The following is a 17,805-nucleotide window of genomic DNA, read 5'->3' on the forward strand; positions in this document are numbered from 1 at the left end:
TGGCGCGCCACACCTGGCCGGCCGGCCTCCTCCCCTTGCTCCTTTATATACGGGGGCAGGGGGCACCCCTAGACACACAAGTTGATCTACGTGATCGTTCCTTAGCCGTGTGCGGTGCCCCCTGCCACCATATTCCACCTCGATCATATTGTTGTAGTGCTTAGGCGAAGCCCTGCGTCGGTAGAACATCATCATCGTCACCACGCCGTTGTGCTGATGGAACTCATCCCCAAAGCTTTGCTGGATCGGAGCCCGGGGAGCGTCATCGAGCTATACGTGTGCTAAGAACTCGGAGGTGCCGGAGTAACGGTGCTTGGATCGGTCGGATCGGGAAGACGTACGACTACTTCCTCTACGTTGCGCTTCCGTTGCGGTCTACGAGGGTACATAGACAATACTCTCCCATCTCGTTGCTATGCATCACCATGTTCTTGCGTGTGCGTAGGAAATTTTTTGAAATTACTGCGTTCCCCAACAGGTCACAGGGGCCCACCAACCATAATGGGTTGGGCGCCCCCGATCAGGGCGAATTGACCAAGGGCCTGGCAGGCCGTTGGGCCTGCACAGAGGAGATCAACCTAACAGAAGGAAACCCCAAAAAGAATTGATCAAAGAATACCGCAGAAGATCAATGCCAACCAATCTGGGCGCTCACAACAGGACAGACAGGCGGAGATGAAAAGCATCAGACACCTCCAATAATATTCAATCTTTATCTTCTGCATGTGAAGTATCCATGGAACGGATAAGCAAGGAAGTATACACCATATACTCTGCACTCTCACTAGTAGAAAACAGGGCTTTGGTCCAGGTCGGGTCAGCCCATTAGTCCCGATTCAGTCTAGAACCGGGACCAATGTGGGCATTGGTCCCGGTTCGTGAGCCCAGGGGCCGGTCGGGCCACGTGGGCCATTGGTCCCGGTTCATTTGGACCTTTTGGTCCCGGTTGGTGGGATGAACCGGGACCAATGGGCCTTGCTCCTGGCCCACCACCATTGGTCCCGGTTGGTGGCTTGAACCGGGACCAAAGGCTCCCCTTTAGTCCCGGCTCATGTCACCAACCGGGACCAATGAGGTGCCTATATATACCCCTCGCTCGCGAGCAGAGCACCCTAGTGCTCTGTTTTTCTCTGGCCGAGGGGGAGAGGGCTTTGTGGTGCTCTAGCTCACCTCCTATGCACATGAGGTGTTCGATGGAATGCCCGAGCCACACTACTTAAGCTTTCTCCTCTCGAAGCTCGACCTCCAAGCTCCATTTTCCTCGAGATTTGTCTAGATTTAGCGGTCCGTCACGCCCCGCCCCCATCTTCACCGCCGTCGATCACCCGCGCCGATCTCATCACCGACACCACCATGGTGAGCCTCTTGTTCTTATCTTCTTTCTGAAAGGAAAAATATTCTTACTTGTATGTTTAGATAGATACTTGTATCATTTTCTTACATTTATTATTGCATCTTATATAGTGCGATGGTTTTGGTATCCGCCCCCGTCGGCCCTCGTCCTGTCTATGATTCGGATGTGGTATGTATATTATCTTTATAACTATTGGTTCATTTATTGTTTATGAAAATTATGCCGACCAACGTGACATAGATTTTATTTATCTAGGATGTATGTGAATCGGAAATGCCAACCGACACTGTTGTCGAGAGGTTAAATTTAGTTGAAGAAGAAAAAACAATTTGTTGAAGGAAAAAATAAAAAAAAATTGAGGAGGAGAAGATGATATTGGAGTTGCATGTTGCGGATGTCGTCGATGATCACAAGATCAAGATGGATGCAATGCGCTTGAAGATTAGAAAGATTAGAAAATATGCCATTCATACCGAGGCTTGGTATCATTATGCCGTTGGATCAATTGTTACCCTGGTTGCGATTATGATCGCATTTGTTTTCACATTGAAATGTTTTACATAGTTTCAATGTATGGTTTAATTAATTAGATGCTCTGGAGAGCTATATGTTGTTAGATGAGAACTATGTATGCACTTTGGTTTTAATGTGATGATGAACTTCTATTAATTTGGACACTTAATTATATATAATGCGCGCAGATGAACCGGCAATGGATGTACGGTGACAGACACACCCACGAGTATATTAAGGGTGTGCATGAGTTTCTTGATGCGGCTGAGGCAAACAAGCAGAACGGTTTTATGTGTTGTCCATGCACTGAATGTGGGAATACGAGGTCTTACTCTAACCGGAAAATCCTTCACTCCCACCTGCTTTACAAGGGTTTCATGCCACACTATAATGTTTGGACGAGGCATGGAGAAATAGGGGTTATGATGGAAGACGGCAAAGAAGAAGACTACGATGACAACTATGTGCCCCCTGAATACGGTGATGCTGCAACGGGGGGAGCTGATGAAGATCAAGAGGAACCAGACGATGTGCCCAATGATGCTGCAACGGGTGAAGTTGCTGAAGATCAAGAGGAACCAGACGATGTGCCCGATGATGATGATCTCCGCCGGGTCATTGTCGATGCAAGGACGCAATGCATTAGTCAAAAGGAGAAGCTGAAGTTCAATCGCATGTTAGAGGATCACAAAAAAGGGTTATACCCCAATTGCGAAGATGGCAACACAAAGCTCGGTACCATACTGGAATTGCTGCAGTGGAAGGCAGAGAATGCTGTGGCTGACAAAGGATTTGAGAAGCTACTGAAAATATTGAAGAAGAAGCTTCCAAAGGATAACGAATTGCCCGACAGTACATACGCAGCAAAGCAGGTCGTATGCCCTCTAGGATTGGAGGTGGAGAAGATACATGCATGCCCTAATGACTGCATCCTCTGCCGCGGTGCATACAAGGATCTGAACGCATGCCTTGTATGCGGTGCATTGTGGTATAAGATTAGACGAGATGACCCTGGTGATGTTGACGGCGAGCCCCCCAGGAAGAGGGTTCCTGCGAAGGTGATGTGGTATGCTCAATACCATGGTTGAAACGTCTGTTCAAAAACGAAGAGCATGCCAAGTTGATGCGATGGCACAGTGAGAACCGAAAGAAAGATGGGAAGTTGAGAGCACCCGCTGACGGGTCGCAGTGGAGAAAAATCAAGAGAAAGTACTGGGATGAGTTTGCAAAGGACCCAAGGAATGTATGGTTTGCTTTAAGCGCGGATGGCATTAATCCTTTCGGGGAGCAGAGCAGCAATCATAGCACCTGGCCCATGACTCTATGTATGTATAACCTTCCTCCTTGGATGTGCATGAAGCGGAAGTTCATTATGATGCCAGTTCTCATCCAAGGCCCTAAGCAACCCGGCAACGAAATTGATGTGTACCTAAGGCCATTAGTTGAAGAACTTTTACAACTGTGGAATGAAAACGGTGTACGTACGTGGGATGAGCACAGACAGGAGGAATTTAACCTTAAGGCGTTGCTGTTCGTGACCATCAACGATTGGCCCGCTCTCAGTAACCTTTTAGGACAGACAAACAAAGGATACCACGCATGCACGCACTGTTTAGATGACACTGAAAGTATATACCTGGACAAATGCAGGAAGAATGTGTACCTGGGCCATCGTCGATTTCTTCCAACCAACCATCAATGTCGAAAGAAAGGAAAGCATTTCAAAGGCGAGGCAGATCACCGGAAGAAGCCCTCCATGCGCACCGGTGATCACGTGCTTGCTATGGTCAATGATTTACACTACGTAATCTTTGGAAAGGGTCTCGGTGGACTAGCTGTTCCGAATGACGCTGAGGGACACGCACCCATGTGAAAGAAGAAATCTATATTTTGGGACCTACCCTACTGGAAAGACCTAGAGGTCCGCTCCTCAATCGACGTGATGCACATGACGAAGAACCTTTACGTGAACCTGCTAGGCTTCTTGGGCGTGTATGGGAAGACAAAAGATACACCTGAGGCATGGGAGGACCTGCAACGTTTGCACAAAAAAGACGGCATGCCTCCGAAGCAGTATAAAGGTCCTGCCAGTTACGCTCTTACGAAAGAAGAGAAAGAAATCTTCTTTGAATGCCTGCTCAGTATGAAGGTCACGACTGGCTTCTCATCGAATATAAAGGGAATAATAAATATGCCAGAGAAAAGGTTTCAGAACCTAAAGTCTCATGACGGCCACGTGATTATGACGCAACTGCTTCCGGTTGCATTAAGGGGGCTTCTACCGGAAAACGTCCAATTAGCCATTGTGAAGCTATGTGCATTCCTCAATGCAATCTCTCAGAAGGTGATCGATCCAGAAATCGTACCAAGGCTAAGGAGTGATATGGCGCAATGTCTTGTCAGTTTCGAGCTAGTGTTCCCACCATCCTTCTTCAATATCATGACGCACGTCCTAGTTCATCTAGTCGACGATATTGTCATCCTGGGGCCCGTATTTCTACACAATATGTTCCCCTTTGAGAGGTTCATGGGAGTCCTAAAGAAATATGTCCGTAATCGCGCTAGGCCAGAAGAAAGCATCTCCATGGGCCATCAAACAGATGATGTTATTGGGTTTTGTGTTGACTTCATTCCTGGCCTTAACAAGATAGGTCTCCCTAAATCGCGGTATGAGGGGAGACTGACTGGAAAAGGCACTCTTGGAAGAGACTCAATAATATGCAGGGACGGATATTCTTGGTCTCAAGCACACTACACAGTTCTACAGAACTCTACCTTGGTGACCCCGTATGTCGATGAACACAAGAACAGTTTGCGCTCCAAACACCCGGAGCAGTGCGACGACTGTATTACATGTGAACACATCAGGACTTTCAGCAGTTGGTTGGAAACACGTCTCAGAGGTGACAACACTATTTGTGATGAGTTGTACTTGTAGTCCAGGGGACCATCTTTGACTGTATTGACTTACAAAGGATACGGGATAAATGGAAATACATTTTACACGATCGCCCAAGATCAAAAGAGCACCAACCAAAACAGCGGTGTCCGCTTTGATGCAGCAACCGGGAGCGGAAAGGATACATATTATGGTTACATAGTGGACATATGGGAACTTGACTACGGACCTGATTTTAAGGTCCCTTTGTTTAAGTGCAAATGGGTCAATCTGTTAGGCGGTGGGGTACAGGTAGACCCACAGTATGGAATGACAACAGTGGATCTGAAAAATCTTGGGTACACTGACGAACCGTTCGTCCTAGTGCTTTCAAATTTGAAAACTAATGGCACTAACAGAAAGTTTATAATTTTTCTAAAACTAATGGCACTAACACAAAGTTTATAATTTTGCTAACCTAAAAGCAAACATAATTAAAAATTAAAGCAAAAAACAAAAGAAAATAAATAATGCAAAAAACAAATAAAAAAACAGGAAAAAACTATTTTTATAGTAAAGTTAATCACAAAATAAAATAAATAAAGCAACAAAGAAAACAAAAAAAACTAAAAAAGTGTTTTCAAATTTGAAAACTAATGGCACTAATAGAAAGTTTATAATTTTTCTTAAACTAATGGCACTAACAAAAAGTTTATAATTTTGCTAACCTAAAAGCAAACAGAATTGAAAATTAAAGCAAAAAACAAAAGAAAATAAATAATGCAAAAAACAAATAAAAAAACAGGAAAAAACTATTTTTATAGTAAAGTTAATCACAAAATAAAATTTGAAAACTAATGGCATTAACAAAAAGTTTATAATTTTTCTAAAACTAAAAGCATAAATAATTAAAAATAAAGCAAAAAACAAAAGAAAATAAATAAAGCAACAAAAAAACAAAAAAATGCCACCTACTGGGCCACCACGGCCTGAATACGACTAGAAACCCTACCATGGGCCAGGATTCAGGCCCGCAGTAGGCCCAGTAGGCCCACAGGCATTGCAGTGACAGATTAGGCCCGAAAGCCTGCAGTTGAGAGGAGCTCGGGAGGGTGGGCGCAGCAGCGCTTATAAACCACTCCCGAGCCCTCTCAACTAGCGAGGTGGGACTAAACTTTTGGGCGCGGGGCAGCACAAGGCCATTGGTCCCGGTTGGTGGCACCAACCGGGACTAAAGGGGGGCATTGGTCACGGTTGGTGCCACGAACCGTGACCAATGCCCCCTTTAGTCCCGGTTGGTGCCACCAACCGAGACCAAAGGCCGCCGCTTCCCGCCCTTTGGGCTGCTGAAAAGAGGTCTTTGGTCCCGGTTGGTGGCACCAACCGGGACTAAAGGGGGGCATTGGTCCCGGTTGAAGCCACGAACCGGGACCAAAGCCTTTTCTATATAACCAAACACTTAAGAAATTTCCCCCACCCGCCATTCTTCTCTCCAACGCCGCCAGGCTGCTGCAGTGCTCCTTGACGCCGGCCCCTGCCCCGACGTCGCCGTCGCCTCCCCTAGCCGCCCGAGGTCGCCGTTGCCGCCCGCTCGCCGTCGCCCGTGCCCTCGCCCGACGCCGTCGCCGATCGCCGCCCTGCCCCAACGCGCGTCGCGCGCCCCGGCCCGCGCGCCCCCGTCATCGCCGTCGCCCTGCCCCGCCCCATTCCTCGCCGCCGAACGCGCGCTCCCTGCCCCGTCACCGTCCTCGCCGCCGAACCCGCACCCCTGCCCCTCCCTTGGTCCGGCCGGCGCCGCCCCTCCCCTGTTCCTTTTTTTCATATATTATATGCTTTTTTTCAGATTATATATATATATATGTATATATGTGAGTATATGTATTGTGTATGCTGCTTCTTTTCAGATTTTTTTTCATACATATGATGATTTGTATCTTGCTTTTTTATAAAAATGTATATATGTTTGTATGTTCTCTGTGTATATATGTTCATATATGCAAAAAAGTTAGATTTATATATTTAGAAAAGGATTATCTATATATGTTCTCTGATTTAGTACATTTTAGGTTAGTTTCATTTTTAGAAAAGTTTTATATATTTAGGAGAGGAAAAGGAAAATAAGAAGAGGAAAAAGGAGAAGAAGAGGAGAGGAAGAAAAGGAAGAGGAGAAGAAGAAAGGAATAGAGGAGAAGAAGAAAAAATAGAAAAATTTCTATTTTTTCTTCTTCTCCTCTATTCCTTTCTTCTTCTCCTCTTTTTTTTCTTCTTTTTTTTCTTCATCTTCTCCTCTATTCCTTTCTATATGCAAAAATTACAATTTTAGAAAAGTTTTATATATGCAAAAGTTACAATTTTAGAAAAAGAAGGATAGGAAAGAAGAAAATAAGAAGAGGAAAGAAAGAAGAAGAGGAGAGGAAAATAAGAGGAGAAATAAATAATTAAGAAGAAGAAAAAAGAAGAAAAAGAAGAGGAGAAGAAGAAAGGAATAGTGGAGAGGAAGAGAAAATATAATATTCTATTTTCTCTTCCTCTCCACTATTCCTTTCTTCTTCTCCTTTTTTTTCTATTTTCTCTTCTTCTCCACTATTCCTTTCTTCTTTTCCTCTTTTTTTTCTTCTTTTTTTCTTCGATCTTCTCCTCTAGCTATTCCTTTCTTCTTCTCCTCTTTTTTCTTCTTCTTCTTCTTCTTCTTCTTCTTCTTCTTCTTCTTAATTTTTATGGGGAGCGAGGGTGTCGAGGATCGCCGAGGGGTCGAGGGTCGGGAACTAGGGTAGAGGGTCGAGGGTCGTTAAGGGGTCAAGGGTCGAGGGTTTCTTCGAGGGTTCGAGGGTTCTATAGGGTCTAGGGATCGAGGGTCGAGGGTTCCAGGGTCGTCTAGGGGTCGAGGGTTCCAGGGTCGTCGAGGGTTCGAGGGGTCGAGGATCGCCGAGGGCTCGAGAGAGGTTTCCTAGTGTCAAAGTATTAAAGAAATCCATGGCTTCATCATTAGCCGGAAGTAACCAGGGCATGCCGAAGTCCTCCAAAGTTATTTTGGAATGGTGTCCCGGATAGGATAATTTGCCTTTTTGTATGATATTTGGAAGGTGTTGCTGAACTTTGTACCAAAAAGCGAATTATCTTATCTGGGACTCCGTTCCAAAATAACTTTGGAGAGCTTCGTACCATCATGCACATGTTACTTTCGCCTAATGATGAAGACATGGTTTTGTTGAATCCTTTGACACTAGGCAACCTTCCGACCCCTGGACGATCCTCTCGAACATGAGAGGAAGAACAGGATAAAAAAGAAGAGGAAGATCCTCTTTTTTTATCGGGAACGAGGGTCATCGAGGGACATATAGATGTAGTGTCGTCGTTGTCGATATATACCCCCTCCCGATAGCTTCAACACGTGGGGGGGGGGGGTCGAGGCCACTAATTAATATATATGATTCCTTACTATGATTAGGTAGCTAGTTCTACGTTTGGCACTAATATATCCATCTGTCATGTTTGAATAATAATTGCCATGTTGTAAATATTTGTAGAAACTATGGACACCGCCCTAGACGAAGCAAAAGAAGCGTTGTTGAGGGACATAATCACAGAAGGAAGTGATGCCGTCTCGTTGTTTCTCAACGACACCGATGGTCTGGAAGGAGAGGGTGAACAAGCTGGCTACGGTGACCTAATGCCGGTGCAAGAAGAAGAACATGAGGACGGCTCCGGTGACCCAATGCCGGTGCAAGAAGGAGACCGTGATGACGGCTCCGGTGACCGAACCGAGTCCGGCCAGGTATATATATTAGTTAAGCCTGTGCTGACTAGCTGATTGATGCATTCATTGTTTTGGTATGTACACATATTAATTAAGTCTTTGTTCTTTTTTCTAGCCCTCCGGATCGAGCACAACTTCGGTAAAGAGACGAGGCCCGAAGAAAAAGTTGAGCTCGGATGAAAAGTTTGAGATCATAGCAATCGCGCCCGACGGCCAACCGATTGAACCCCTCCGGACAAAGAGCGCATTTGTTGCTCAGTGCGGGGTTCTGGTTAGGGACAAGATCCCGATAAGCATCCAGCAATGGTTTAAGCCGGCTACAGAAGACCCTGAGGTGTCTTATGTCAATGATATGCAGAAAAATGATCTTTGGACTGAGCTGAAGTCAAATTTCACCCTACCGTCAGAGGATAATCCAGAGAACCCAGTTAAAGAGCAATTAATCAAGTCTTTTGCTCTTAAGAGGATGGCAGAACTATTTAGGAGGTGGAAGAAAGAGCTGAATAAGTTTGTCGAAAATAATGAGACACCATAATTCAAGGGCAGATATGAGAAGATCAGATATCACTGGCCCGCATTTGTGGCCCACAAGACATCGGAAAAGAGTAAGAAGATGTCGGCGACAAACAAGCAAAATGTTGCGATGAAGATGCTTCACCATCGCACGGGGTCAGGTGGCTACCTCGTAGCCCGGCCTAAGTGGGCCAAGACTGAGAATGATCTGGTTGATAAAGGGATCAAACCAGAGACAATTAGCTGGCCAGACCGTTGCCGGGCTTGGTTCTTCGGGGCTGGCGGAACCTTGGACCCTGTAACAGGGAAGTGCATTTGGACGAACGATCAAATGGACATACCAGTCAGGAAGCTTAAGCAGTATATCGAAGCAGCGCAGCAAGGGAAGTTCTTTCCAGATAGAGAGAACGACGAGCTCACAATGGCCCTCGGGAATCCTGAGCACCCTGGACGGACACGAGGCACGCCAGGCTCCATTCCGTGGAAGGTTGGGTTTCCGGACGCAGGCGGTTACAAATCCCATGAGAGGAGGAAAAAAGTGCAGTAGACCCAAATGCAGGCGCTGCAAGCAAGGGTAGACGCGATAGAGGAACGAGAAGCAAATCGCAGCAAACGTACTGCCGAAGCCTCCCCCGAAGCTACCCCTCCATCTCAGCGCAGAAGCAGCGTGGCTTCCACCGAGCTGCTTCAGCCGGAGCATGCCTTGATGGCTCCTGCCAGCTATCCCGTGGATGCTATCATGGAGTCTCAAAATTGCCACCTTATGACGCAATGGATGAATTTGAAGGTCAATGCGGCTGTTGGCTCTGTTTATCCTACTGAACCCGGCGCAACTTTCACTGCCGGTCGATTCCAGAAGGATATGCTAGGGTGATGGTGGATGAAATAACGGAGGGATTTGAGGACCTCCAGCTTGACCACCCTACCGGTGAAGGGGAGACTCGGCTGGGGTCTGCTCTGAAGACTCCATGCCTATGGCGGAAGGAGCTCATCAACCTTCCGAACTGGACGCCTCCGCCTCCTCCTACTCCTTCGGCGAGTCAGGGCACTCCGCCTCCTCCACCGCCTCCTCCTCCGGTGAGTGACGATCAGGGCCCTCGGCCGGCTCCTTCTCCAGCGCGTGGCGGCACTCCGCCTCCTTCTCCGCCTGCGCCGACGCGCCCGAGCAGCCAGCCTCCTCCTTCTCCGCCTCGTCGGCAAGGGCGGAAGAGACCTGCCGCCGCTCCAGCTGCTCCGGCGCATCGTAGTCCTTCTCCTCCGCCTTGTAAGCAAGTAAAGAAGACAACCGCTCCATCTGCTCGGTCGGCGTCTAGCAGTACAACCAGAGGCGGGAGGACATACAGATTCGGTCCTTCTCTGAAGACTCCAGAGAAGTTACCATATGAGAGGACCCCGGAGGAGAACGCCGAGATCGCGCGAACCGAAGTGGATGACTGGTTTCAAGGGTTGAGAGCAAAGAGACATCCACCTCCGAAGGAGAAGATAGATCCGGTGAAAGTGAAGCGCACTCTGGCTGCCCTGGCAAAACCACCCAAGTCTCCGCCGAAAGGCAACTATGAGCGCATTATTGCAAAGACATGGGCTGAAGCGGAGCGGTCGAGAAGTACAGTCAGTGATCAAAGGCTGAAAGAACGACGAGCAGCTGGGAAAAAAATTGCCCAGCTCAGCGAACAAGCGAAGCAATCGTGCCCCCCCCCTCAAGGTGCCTAGCGACATCGTCGATCCGAGGATGGTGCCCGGTTATGGCAATGTTGACGATTACCTGCCCGACAATGTATATTATGATCCCATGGAGGTGCAGATACACAGATACGAGTATGGGAAGCCTCTCGTCAAAGATGAAAAATCTTTAACAACGATGATGCGAAGATTACATGATTGGTACTTGAAAATCTGCAGAGAGTCTGGGGGGAGGAGTACTTTGTATGCGAGAGTTAAACCGGAGCATGACCTCGTTGGAATTGAACTGTTGCCTATTCCATTTGAGGAGTTTTATCAGTTTTTCAATCAATTGGCCCTCGATAAAACAACGATCACCTGCTACTGTCTGTAAGTACTACTATTTCTGTCATTAAGTCTCTCTATATAGCTCATCTCTTTCATTGCATGTATTTATAATTATCCTCACTATATTATGCAGAATGAAGATCGCCGAATTAAAGAAAAGACAAATCGGTGATATTGGGTTCATTAACACATATCTCATAGATGCAACTGAGGTTCAACATCGTCCCGGAGATACCGAGGCCAACTTGCTACGATCATTCAAAAAAAATGAAAACAAAGATATACTACTCTTTCCTTACAACTTCAAGTGAGTGTTGCTGTCTTGTGCATATTCGGTTTCCCTTATATATTAGTCCATGTTATAGTAATGTAATTGATGAGTTATGCATGCGTGTGCAGTTTCCACTATATTCTCCTAAAGATTAGGCTTGAGCAGGGAGTAGTAACCGTCTTGGACTCTAAATGAAAAGATCCCCAGGAGTATGCGGACATGACTGAAATCCTCAAGAAGTAAGTTAAATCGATCATTATCCACCATATCAGCAACTTTGTTCATTTCCTGATATCAAGTAATTGTTTTCTTTGTCCGGCAGGGTTTGGAGAAAATTCACCAGAACAGTTCCGGGACTGCCGAAGAAGCTGGAATTTAGACACCCGAAAGTAAGTACTATAGTAGCATGTTCCGCGCATCTCCTAGTGATTCAAGCGCTAGTTTCATCAATACCATTTAGCATTCTTGCTTATCAGTTTGATTGACCTCTATTTCTTGTAAAGTGGTTGTGGCAGGAAAAAGGGAATGATTTATGTGGATACTACGTCTGCGAGTCCATCCGCCACACGACCTGTGAGCGGGGCGGGTGCTCTGACGAACAATATGAAGTACGTAAATAACAACATTCACAATTTTATTTTATTACCATCATTTGTATTGAGTTTCATTCATTCATATATATATATGTATTGACCCCCTTCTTCAAATTAGATGTTTCGGAAGCGGGATGAACTCCTAGCACCAGCTCGCATGCGAGCAATTCAAGAGGAATTGGCGGCATTCTTTCTTGACCAAGTGATTGCTGAAGACGGAGAATACTATGTGGACCATGAGTCCGTATGATTATATTTGTAAGAGATAATTATTGTATATATGTAGCCGGTAGTGTCGGATAGATATACGAGAACTTGTTGTTCGACCAATCTCTCGGAGAAGGAGAGGTGGTCGATATCACTTCTCTCTGTATGCATATATGTTCATGACGATCTTCTGTTTCCTTCGTTTGCTTACTAGCTAACTAGCGTGTCTAGTCCTCTCTATACGTATGTATAGTACGTAGCGTCGACCAAGCACGGACATAAGAGAGGACACTTCTCTCTATTAATTATAGCTAGCTAACACAATATATGAAACACCTAAATTAACCCCCCAAAACCCCCAAACCCCCCTTAAAAAAAAAACAAAAACCCCAGCCACAGAAATGCTGACGCGTGGATGCCTATTGGTCCCGGTTGGTGGCCCGGTTGGTGCCACCAACCGGGACCAAAGGGTCTCCTGCCTGGGCTCCGCGCACTGTCCACGTGAAGGGCCTTTAGTCCCGGTTCTGGATTGAACCGGGACTAAAGGGACAGGGCATTAGTACTGACACTTTAGTCCCGGTTCAGGAACCGGGACTAAAAGTCCTTACGAACCGGGACAACAGGCCCTTTTTCTACCAGTGTCTAACATGCCTGGGGCAAATACATCACTACATATTTATGACCTAAAAGAATCAGACTTAACCAAGAGTGCCCTGTTCAAAGAGTTTCACTGGGTAAATAAAAACAGAGGATAGAAGCATTCCTTATCTAAAAAAGGACTGAATTAGCTTCCTTTATATGTCAAAAAGGACTGAATTATCTCCCTTTCCTGAATTACACAACTACATCAAGGTGATACAGATATAATCAGTCCCGTCAACCTAAGCTATGCATGCCTGACAAACACTAACCTTCACAGCTCAGACAATTCTACTAATTTGCAATCAAATTGGCTAGATAAGATAGATGTGCAGGGGGTGGAGCTCACCACGTCAAAGGGGTAGGAGGAGGGAGGAGCCATGAGGGCTCGTGCCTCGACCACTTGCAGCGGCAGCAGCAGCTGCTGCTTGTCCAGATCGGAGCAACTGACCTTGTCCATGGGGACGACGTCGTCTCCCTAATTCGATTAACCTAGATACACAATAAACAATCAAAGAAGTCAGAACGCATCAATTGCTGACTTCAACTCATAAATCAAAGCGGCGCAAAAAGTAAACTGCTAGGCATGCGAGCTAAAACACAAGAACGCAAACACCATCTTAGAGAACAGAAAGACACAGATCAGATAACAATAAGTTTCAAAAATGAAGTACCCAGTGTAAATTAAGAGAAAGAGAATAATCAAGATACGGTAAAATAAAAAAACAGAGTAAGCAACATGTAAGGAAGATAACTTCGATACTATTACCTCCATTTGGAAATAAGCAATGAAATAAAACAGCATCACTTGTTTCCAAACGGGGAAGTCTACAGTTGCAACTTAGGAAGCTTAGAGGACAAATTATTACCTCTCCTGGGTGAATGATAGTCTTGTATTTCTTTAAAAAAAGTGACCGCGCTTCCTCATTGAACTACAGTACAAACAGACGTCTGGTCAGCTCTATCCTGAACCAATTAATCACCAATATGAAAAATTCCTAGTTTATGCACTCTCAAACCTGTTATTGTAAGTATACTCCAGAATACATAAAAATCCAAAGAACCGCCATAATTATACAATTATGCACAGGCATATGAAACACAGAGAGAAGGTTAACTAAGAACTGAATGCAGGACCTAAGAGGACAGATCTATATATTTATATGCATCTGAGAAATCACGCTATTCTGCACTAACAAACCGAAAGTGTAATGGAAAGCCAATGATCACTGAATAACCTCTGATATGTGTTCCGCAGCTACAACCCGTGGCTTGACAACTTCACAGTTTGCAATGACCAGGGTATTGGGGACACTCCCATCTATCTGAAAGCATCTCAGGATACAAAAATACTATAGTTAGATCTGAATAAGGGAATATAAATACTCATTACGTAACAAAACTAATAATCAGTCGCAGATGCTAAAAAACTATTTGTGGAAGCATTCAAACTGAGGACTTTTGAAGGTCACCTGCTCTAATAGGTAAAGACGCTGACAATTCTTATAGGTAGCCTGCTCAAGTTGAGGACCCTACCCGTTCCGAATCAAACTAACAGACAAATAAATAATTAGTTGCAGAACCACTATTGAAATCAACCACTATTGAAGTCAAACTGAACCACTATTGAAGTCAAAACTGCTGCAAAACCAAACCAGCATGCTTTCAACAGAATGCCACCAATCTGGGACATTATTAGCTTCAAAGTACCTGGTGGTGAGTAAGAATGCACCACAGAGCCAATGCTCACAAAGGAATATCATTATGACGTTCCCTTTTTTGTATTTTCTGCCGAGGTATATATCTTGTGTCACCTTGCTAATCTACAAAAAAAATCCCCTTTTGTCAGACTAAAAGAAGGACATTCTGAAACTACATCACCAGAATTCAGGAACACCACAAATGCAGTAATTGTAAAATTAATCATAGACCAGGACATGCATTAGCCTATATAATTATGAATAGGCAAAACACACTCTCCATAAAATCAATTATTGAGCTTAAGAAAATCTACTCAAGATGGATAGAACCAACATTCTTCAACTACACGTAGATTGATGCAAGATGAATAGCTACCTAGGCCAGGCATTGAAGCAAAGTCATTGATTTATTGAGTAGTGCAGAAAGTAAGAAACTGAATAGGTGGCCATCTCCAAGATCACGAAGAAAATATGAAACCTAAAATTTATCTAACATGAGGCCAACAACAGAAAAAATTCCTTCCTAATTAAGCGAAGCCCCAAATACTCTTATCCATGCACAAAAGAACAAAAACACCAACATTGCATGCACAAAGGAACAACAATAGTTGGCCCTACGAGGAAGGGACAAAAGGCATGGATCTACACTCCACTAAAAATAAAATAAGGAAGCATGGCAACAACAACAAAACCATTGCACAAAGTGTTTGATACTTTTGGCTGTACCAGAAACAAGACAAGAAACAGAAGGCTCTTATTCGCCAGCCTGCACAAGAAGCATATCGCCATACAACCGTGTACCTAGCTCATGGAAAATAAAAGGAGCGTAAAGGAGGAGGAGAAGAAGGGTTGACCTGCAGATCAGTGAACGGAGACGAGCAAGCATAGATCGAAGGAGGCACCGACCAGGGGATCAAGCAACAGAGGACCAATCTGTAGTTATAAAAAAGGGAAAATTAGAGATGAGCAGCATCCAATCACCAAGAAAGGGAGAAAGTAGACACATACCTAGAGATTAACGAGTGCATCAGCAGATCCGACGGAGAGACTGGAAGAAAGAGAGGACCTGCAACCAAACGAGATTCCAAATCAATGAAAGACAGGTAAACAAAGGGAACCATGTCCTTCGCTGCCTCCTCCTCATCTTCCTGGCTCTCACAGATGGCGGCGTAAAAGCAAGAAAAGGTGAGGGGGTGGGCTGACCTAATATCCTCTCATCCATCCCTATAGCGGCGCGCCTCTGCAGCTCGAGCTTGGTGACGAGAAGTGTGAGAGGAGATGGGGGCGGGGGCAGCAGGGGAACGAGCGGCCACCATGGCACCTTGGCGAGCCCCGGACCAGCTCCGGGTGCCTCTCCCCCATGCGATGGCATCTCACCTCAGCACGAGATCCTGGTTACTCTCCTCCCGGGGATGGCGAGAGGCGAACTCGATGGGGACTGCAGTGGCGGCGGCGAGCTTGGCGACGGAAGAGGAACAGGGAGGAGGAGGGGCGGAAGCGCGGGGGCGACGGCTGTGCGATGGGGAGTGGGTTGGCGCGAGTGCGGGAGGAAGAGGAGGGGCGAGTGCGGGAGGAGCAGGCGGCCGCTAGGTTTCCACGGGAGATGCTGTAATATATACCTGCATGTGAAATGACGAAAATGCCCTCGACAGGGCAAGCTATTTACGTCCGGCGGCACGGTTGAGGTGAAACTATTCATTCCTACAGGAGCGCCTCTTCGATCCGACGAGCGAGGTCGTTTCAGGGTCGATCCGACGGCCGAGATCCAATCAAGCAACCAGATCCGACGGCCAAGGATCCAAATGGCAGAGGAGCCGGGAGGATGACTGTCATTCTTATTTCTCGATTAGTACTCTATCAATTGAGCTACATCCCAAGTATATTCTTCTAAAAATAATAAACTATAGCAATTGTCTAAATAAAAAGATAGACTATAGTATTAGTTTTGGAAAAAAGATAGACTATATATAGGCCTTGTTCGGAACTTGGCCACTCCCCGGAGTTGGGGAGCTGGCTTTTAGCAGCTCCATCAAATTAAGCTAAAGTATTGTCCACTTCCGGAGTAGAGTTAAAGGAGTAGAGAGAAACCGAACGCAGCCATAGTACAGTATTTGCCTAAAAATAGATAGATACTAGCTAGTATGCTAAACGAAAAAAACTATAGCCAAATGCTGATCCTTTAATCATAAGGGTTGAAAATGCACCCGGTGGTTGGTTTTCTTTTAAATAAACACTGGTTGGAGGCTTAAATGTTCTTTTCAACAAATGGTCCGATCGAGGGCTAGGTTTTCGTCTCACTATGATTGACCAAAACTTATCTAAGTGTACACGTTAACATTTTTCAGAAGGTTCATGAGAATTATGGAACTGCTTGCAGCCTTGCAGCACTGTCTATTGAAACAATTTGTAGAAGGAAAAAAATTAATTTCATCTTTCTTAAAAATTATATGGTCATTTCATCTGTGAGAAAAAAACACAAATCCTACTATAATGCTTACTGATACTTGTAGATGTTCTACACAATGAAGACGCTCCTGGTTTTTTTCTTTTGAGATAAACGAAAACTTCGTTCATCAGAGATAAAAAGTACATCGTTTGTGAGAATCATTACAATTTCATTTAAAGGTTCCTCAAACCAATCAGAAATCAATAAAATTCTAGCTAAACTCGCAAGCTCATGAACTACTTTATTTGCTTCTCTGTTACAGTGTTCGAATCTAGTAGCAACGGAGTCACAATGAAGACGCGTCCTGATAATTTAGCGATTGGGTGTAATCGGTATGATCATTGCGGACCTGGTAAATTAATCGCTTCCATCATATCCGAGTCTTCAATTTACAAGCAGAAGTGTCCTTATATATTATGCACTACCGCAAAATATTATTAGGACCACAAGACTACTGTGATGTATAAATTATTCAGATTGTCAAAGACTATTTCATTGGTCCCTTTCAAGGTTCTACGGTGAACTTCAGAGGCATTATCAGGTTAGTTTACTACAGTGATTGTAGTCGTCGCTAGGAGGTTTTCTCGCAAGAAAAAGTTTACTACAGTGAACTTCAGTGTCGTTAGCAAGTTAGTTTATGTAGTTTATAGAGGACTTGAGCTGGGTTGTGGACACTACACATAAATGTCACGGCTAAATGTCTCCATAGTTAGCAGGTCATGAACAGTATTGTTGTTTCAATAGAGCGTGTCCTTCTCTTTAGTTCTCTCTGCTATGCTGCTTTATGGAACAAATTTTTTAGTTGCATGTCTGCTCTTTTCATGCATATATTTTGGTTGTTTCTGATTTTCAACATGTTGTATTTTGTTTCACAGTGACGTGATAGGGTTCATGGATATGTCTCACCGTTGGTGAAACAAGAATGAT

The 17,805-nt window shown here is 45.1% G+C and overlaps 1 protein-coding gene across 2 annotated transcripts in view; it reads right to left on the reverse strand.

The window, feature by feature from the left end:
- Positions 1 to 16,006, reverse strand: part of LOC147966281 (uncharacterized) — a 30,560-nt gene extending 14,554 nt beyond the window's left edge. Inside the window, exons 1-8 of one of the 2 annotated variants that reach the window (XM_087527190.1) lie at positions 15,636 to 16,006; positions 15,441 to 15,498; positions 15,287 to 15,365; positions 14,443 to 14,555; positions 14,205 to 14,283; positions 13,971 to 14,057; positions 13,602 to 13,664; positions 13,082 to 13,224 (exon numbers count right to left, since the gene is read on the reverse strand). In XM_087527190.1, the coding sequence (XP_087383316.1) occupies positions 14,265 to 14,283; positions 14,443 to 14,555; positions 15,287 to 15,365; positions 15,441 to 15,498; positions 15,636 to 15,804 (438 nt within the window). In that variant the 5' untranslated portion in view covers positions 15,805 to 16,006 and the 3' untranslated portion in view covers positions 13,082 to 13,224; positions 13,602 to 13,664; positions 13,971 to 14,057; positions 14,205 to 14,264. Of the gene's footprint in view, positions 1 to 12,730; positions 13,225 to 13,601; positions 13,665 to 13,970; positions 14,058 to 14,204; positions 14,284 to 14,442; positions 14,556 to 15,286; positions 15,366 to 15,440; positions 15,499 to 15,635 lie in introns of those variants that run through there. The other variant, XM_087527189.1, reaches the window with a different exon arrangement.
- Between the last annotated feature and the right edge of the window lie 1,799 nt (positions 16,007 to 17,805).

This window comes from Triticum urartu, chromosome 6A (genome assembly GCF_056163025.1).
Source record: "Triticum urartu cultivar PI428250 chromosome 6A, HENAU_Tu73, whole genome shotgun sequence".
Taxonomy (NCBI): domain Eukaryota; kingdom Viridiplantae; phylum Streptophyta; class Magnoliopsida; order Poales; family Poaceae; genus Triticum; species Triticum urartu.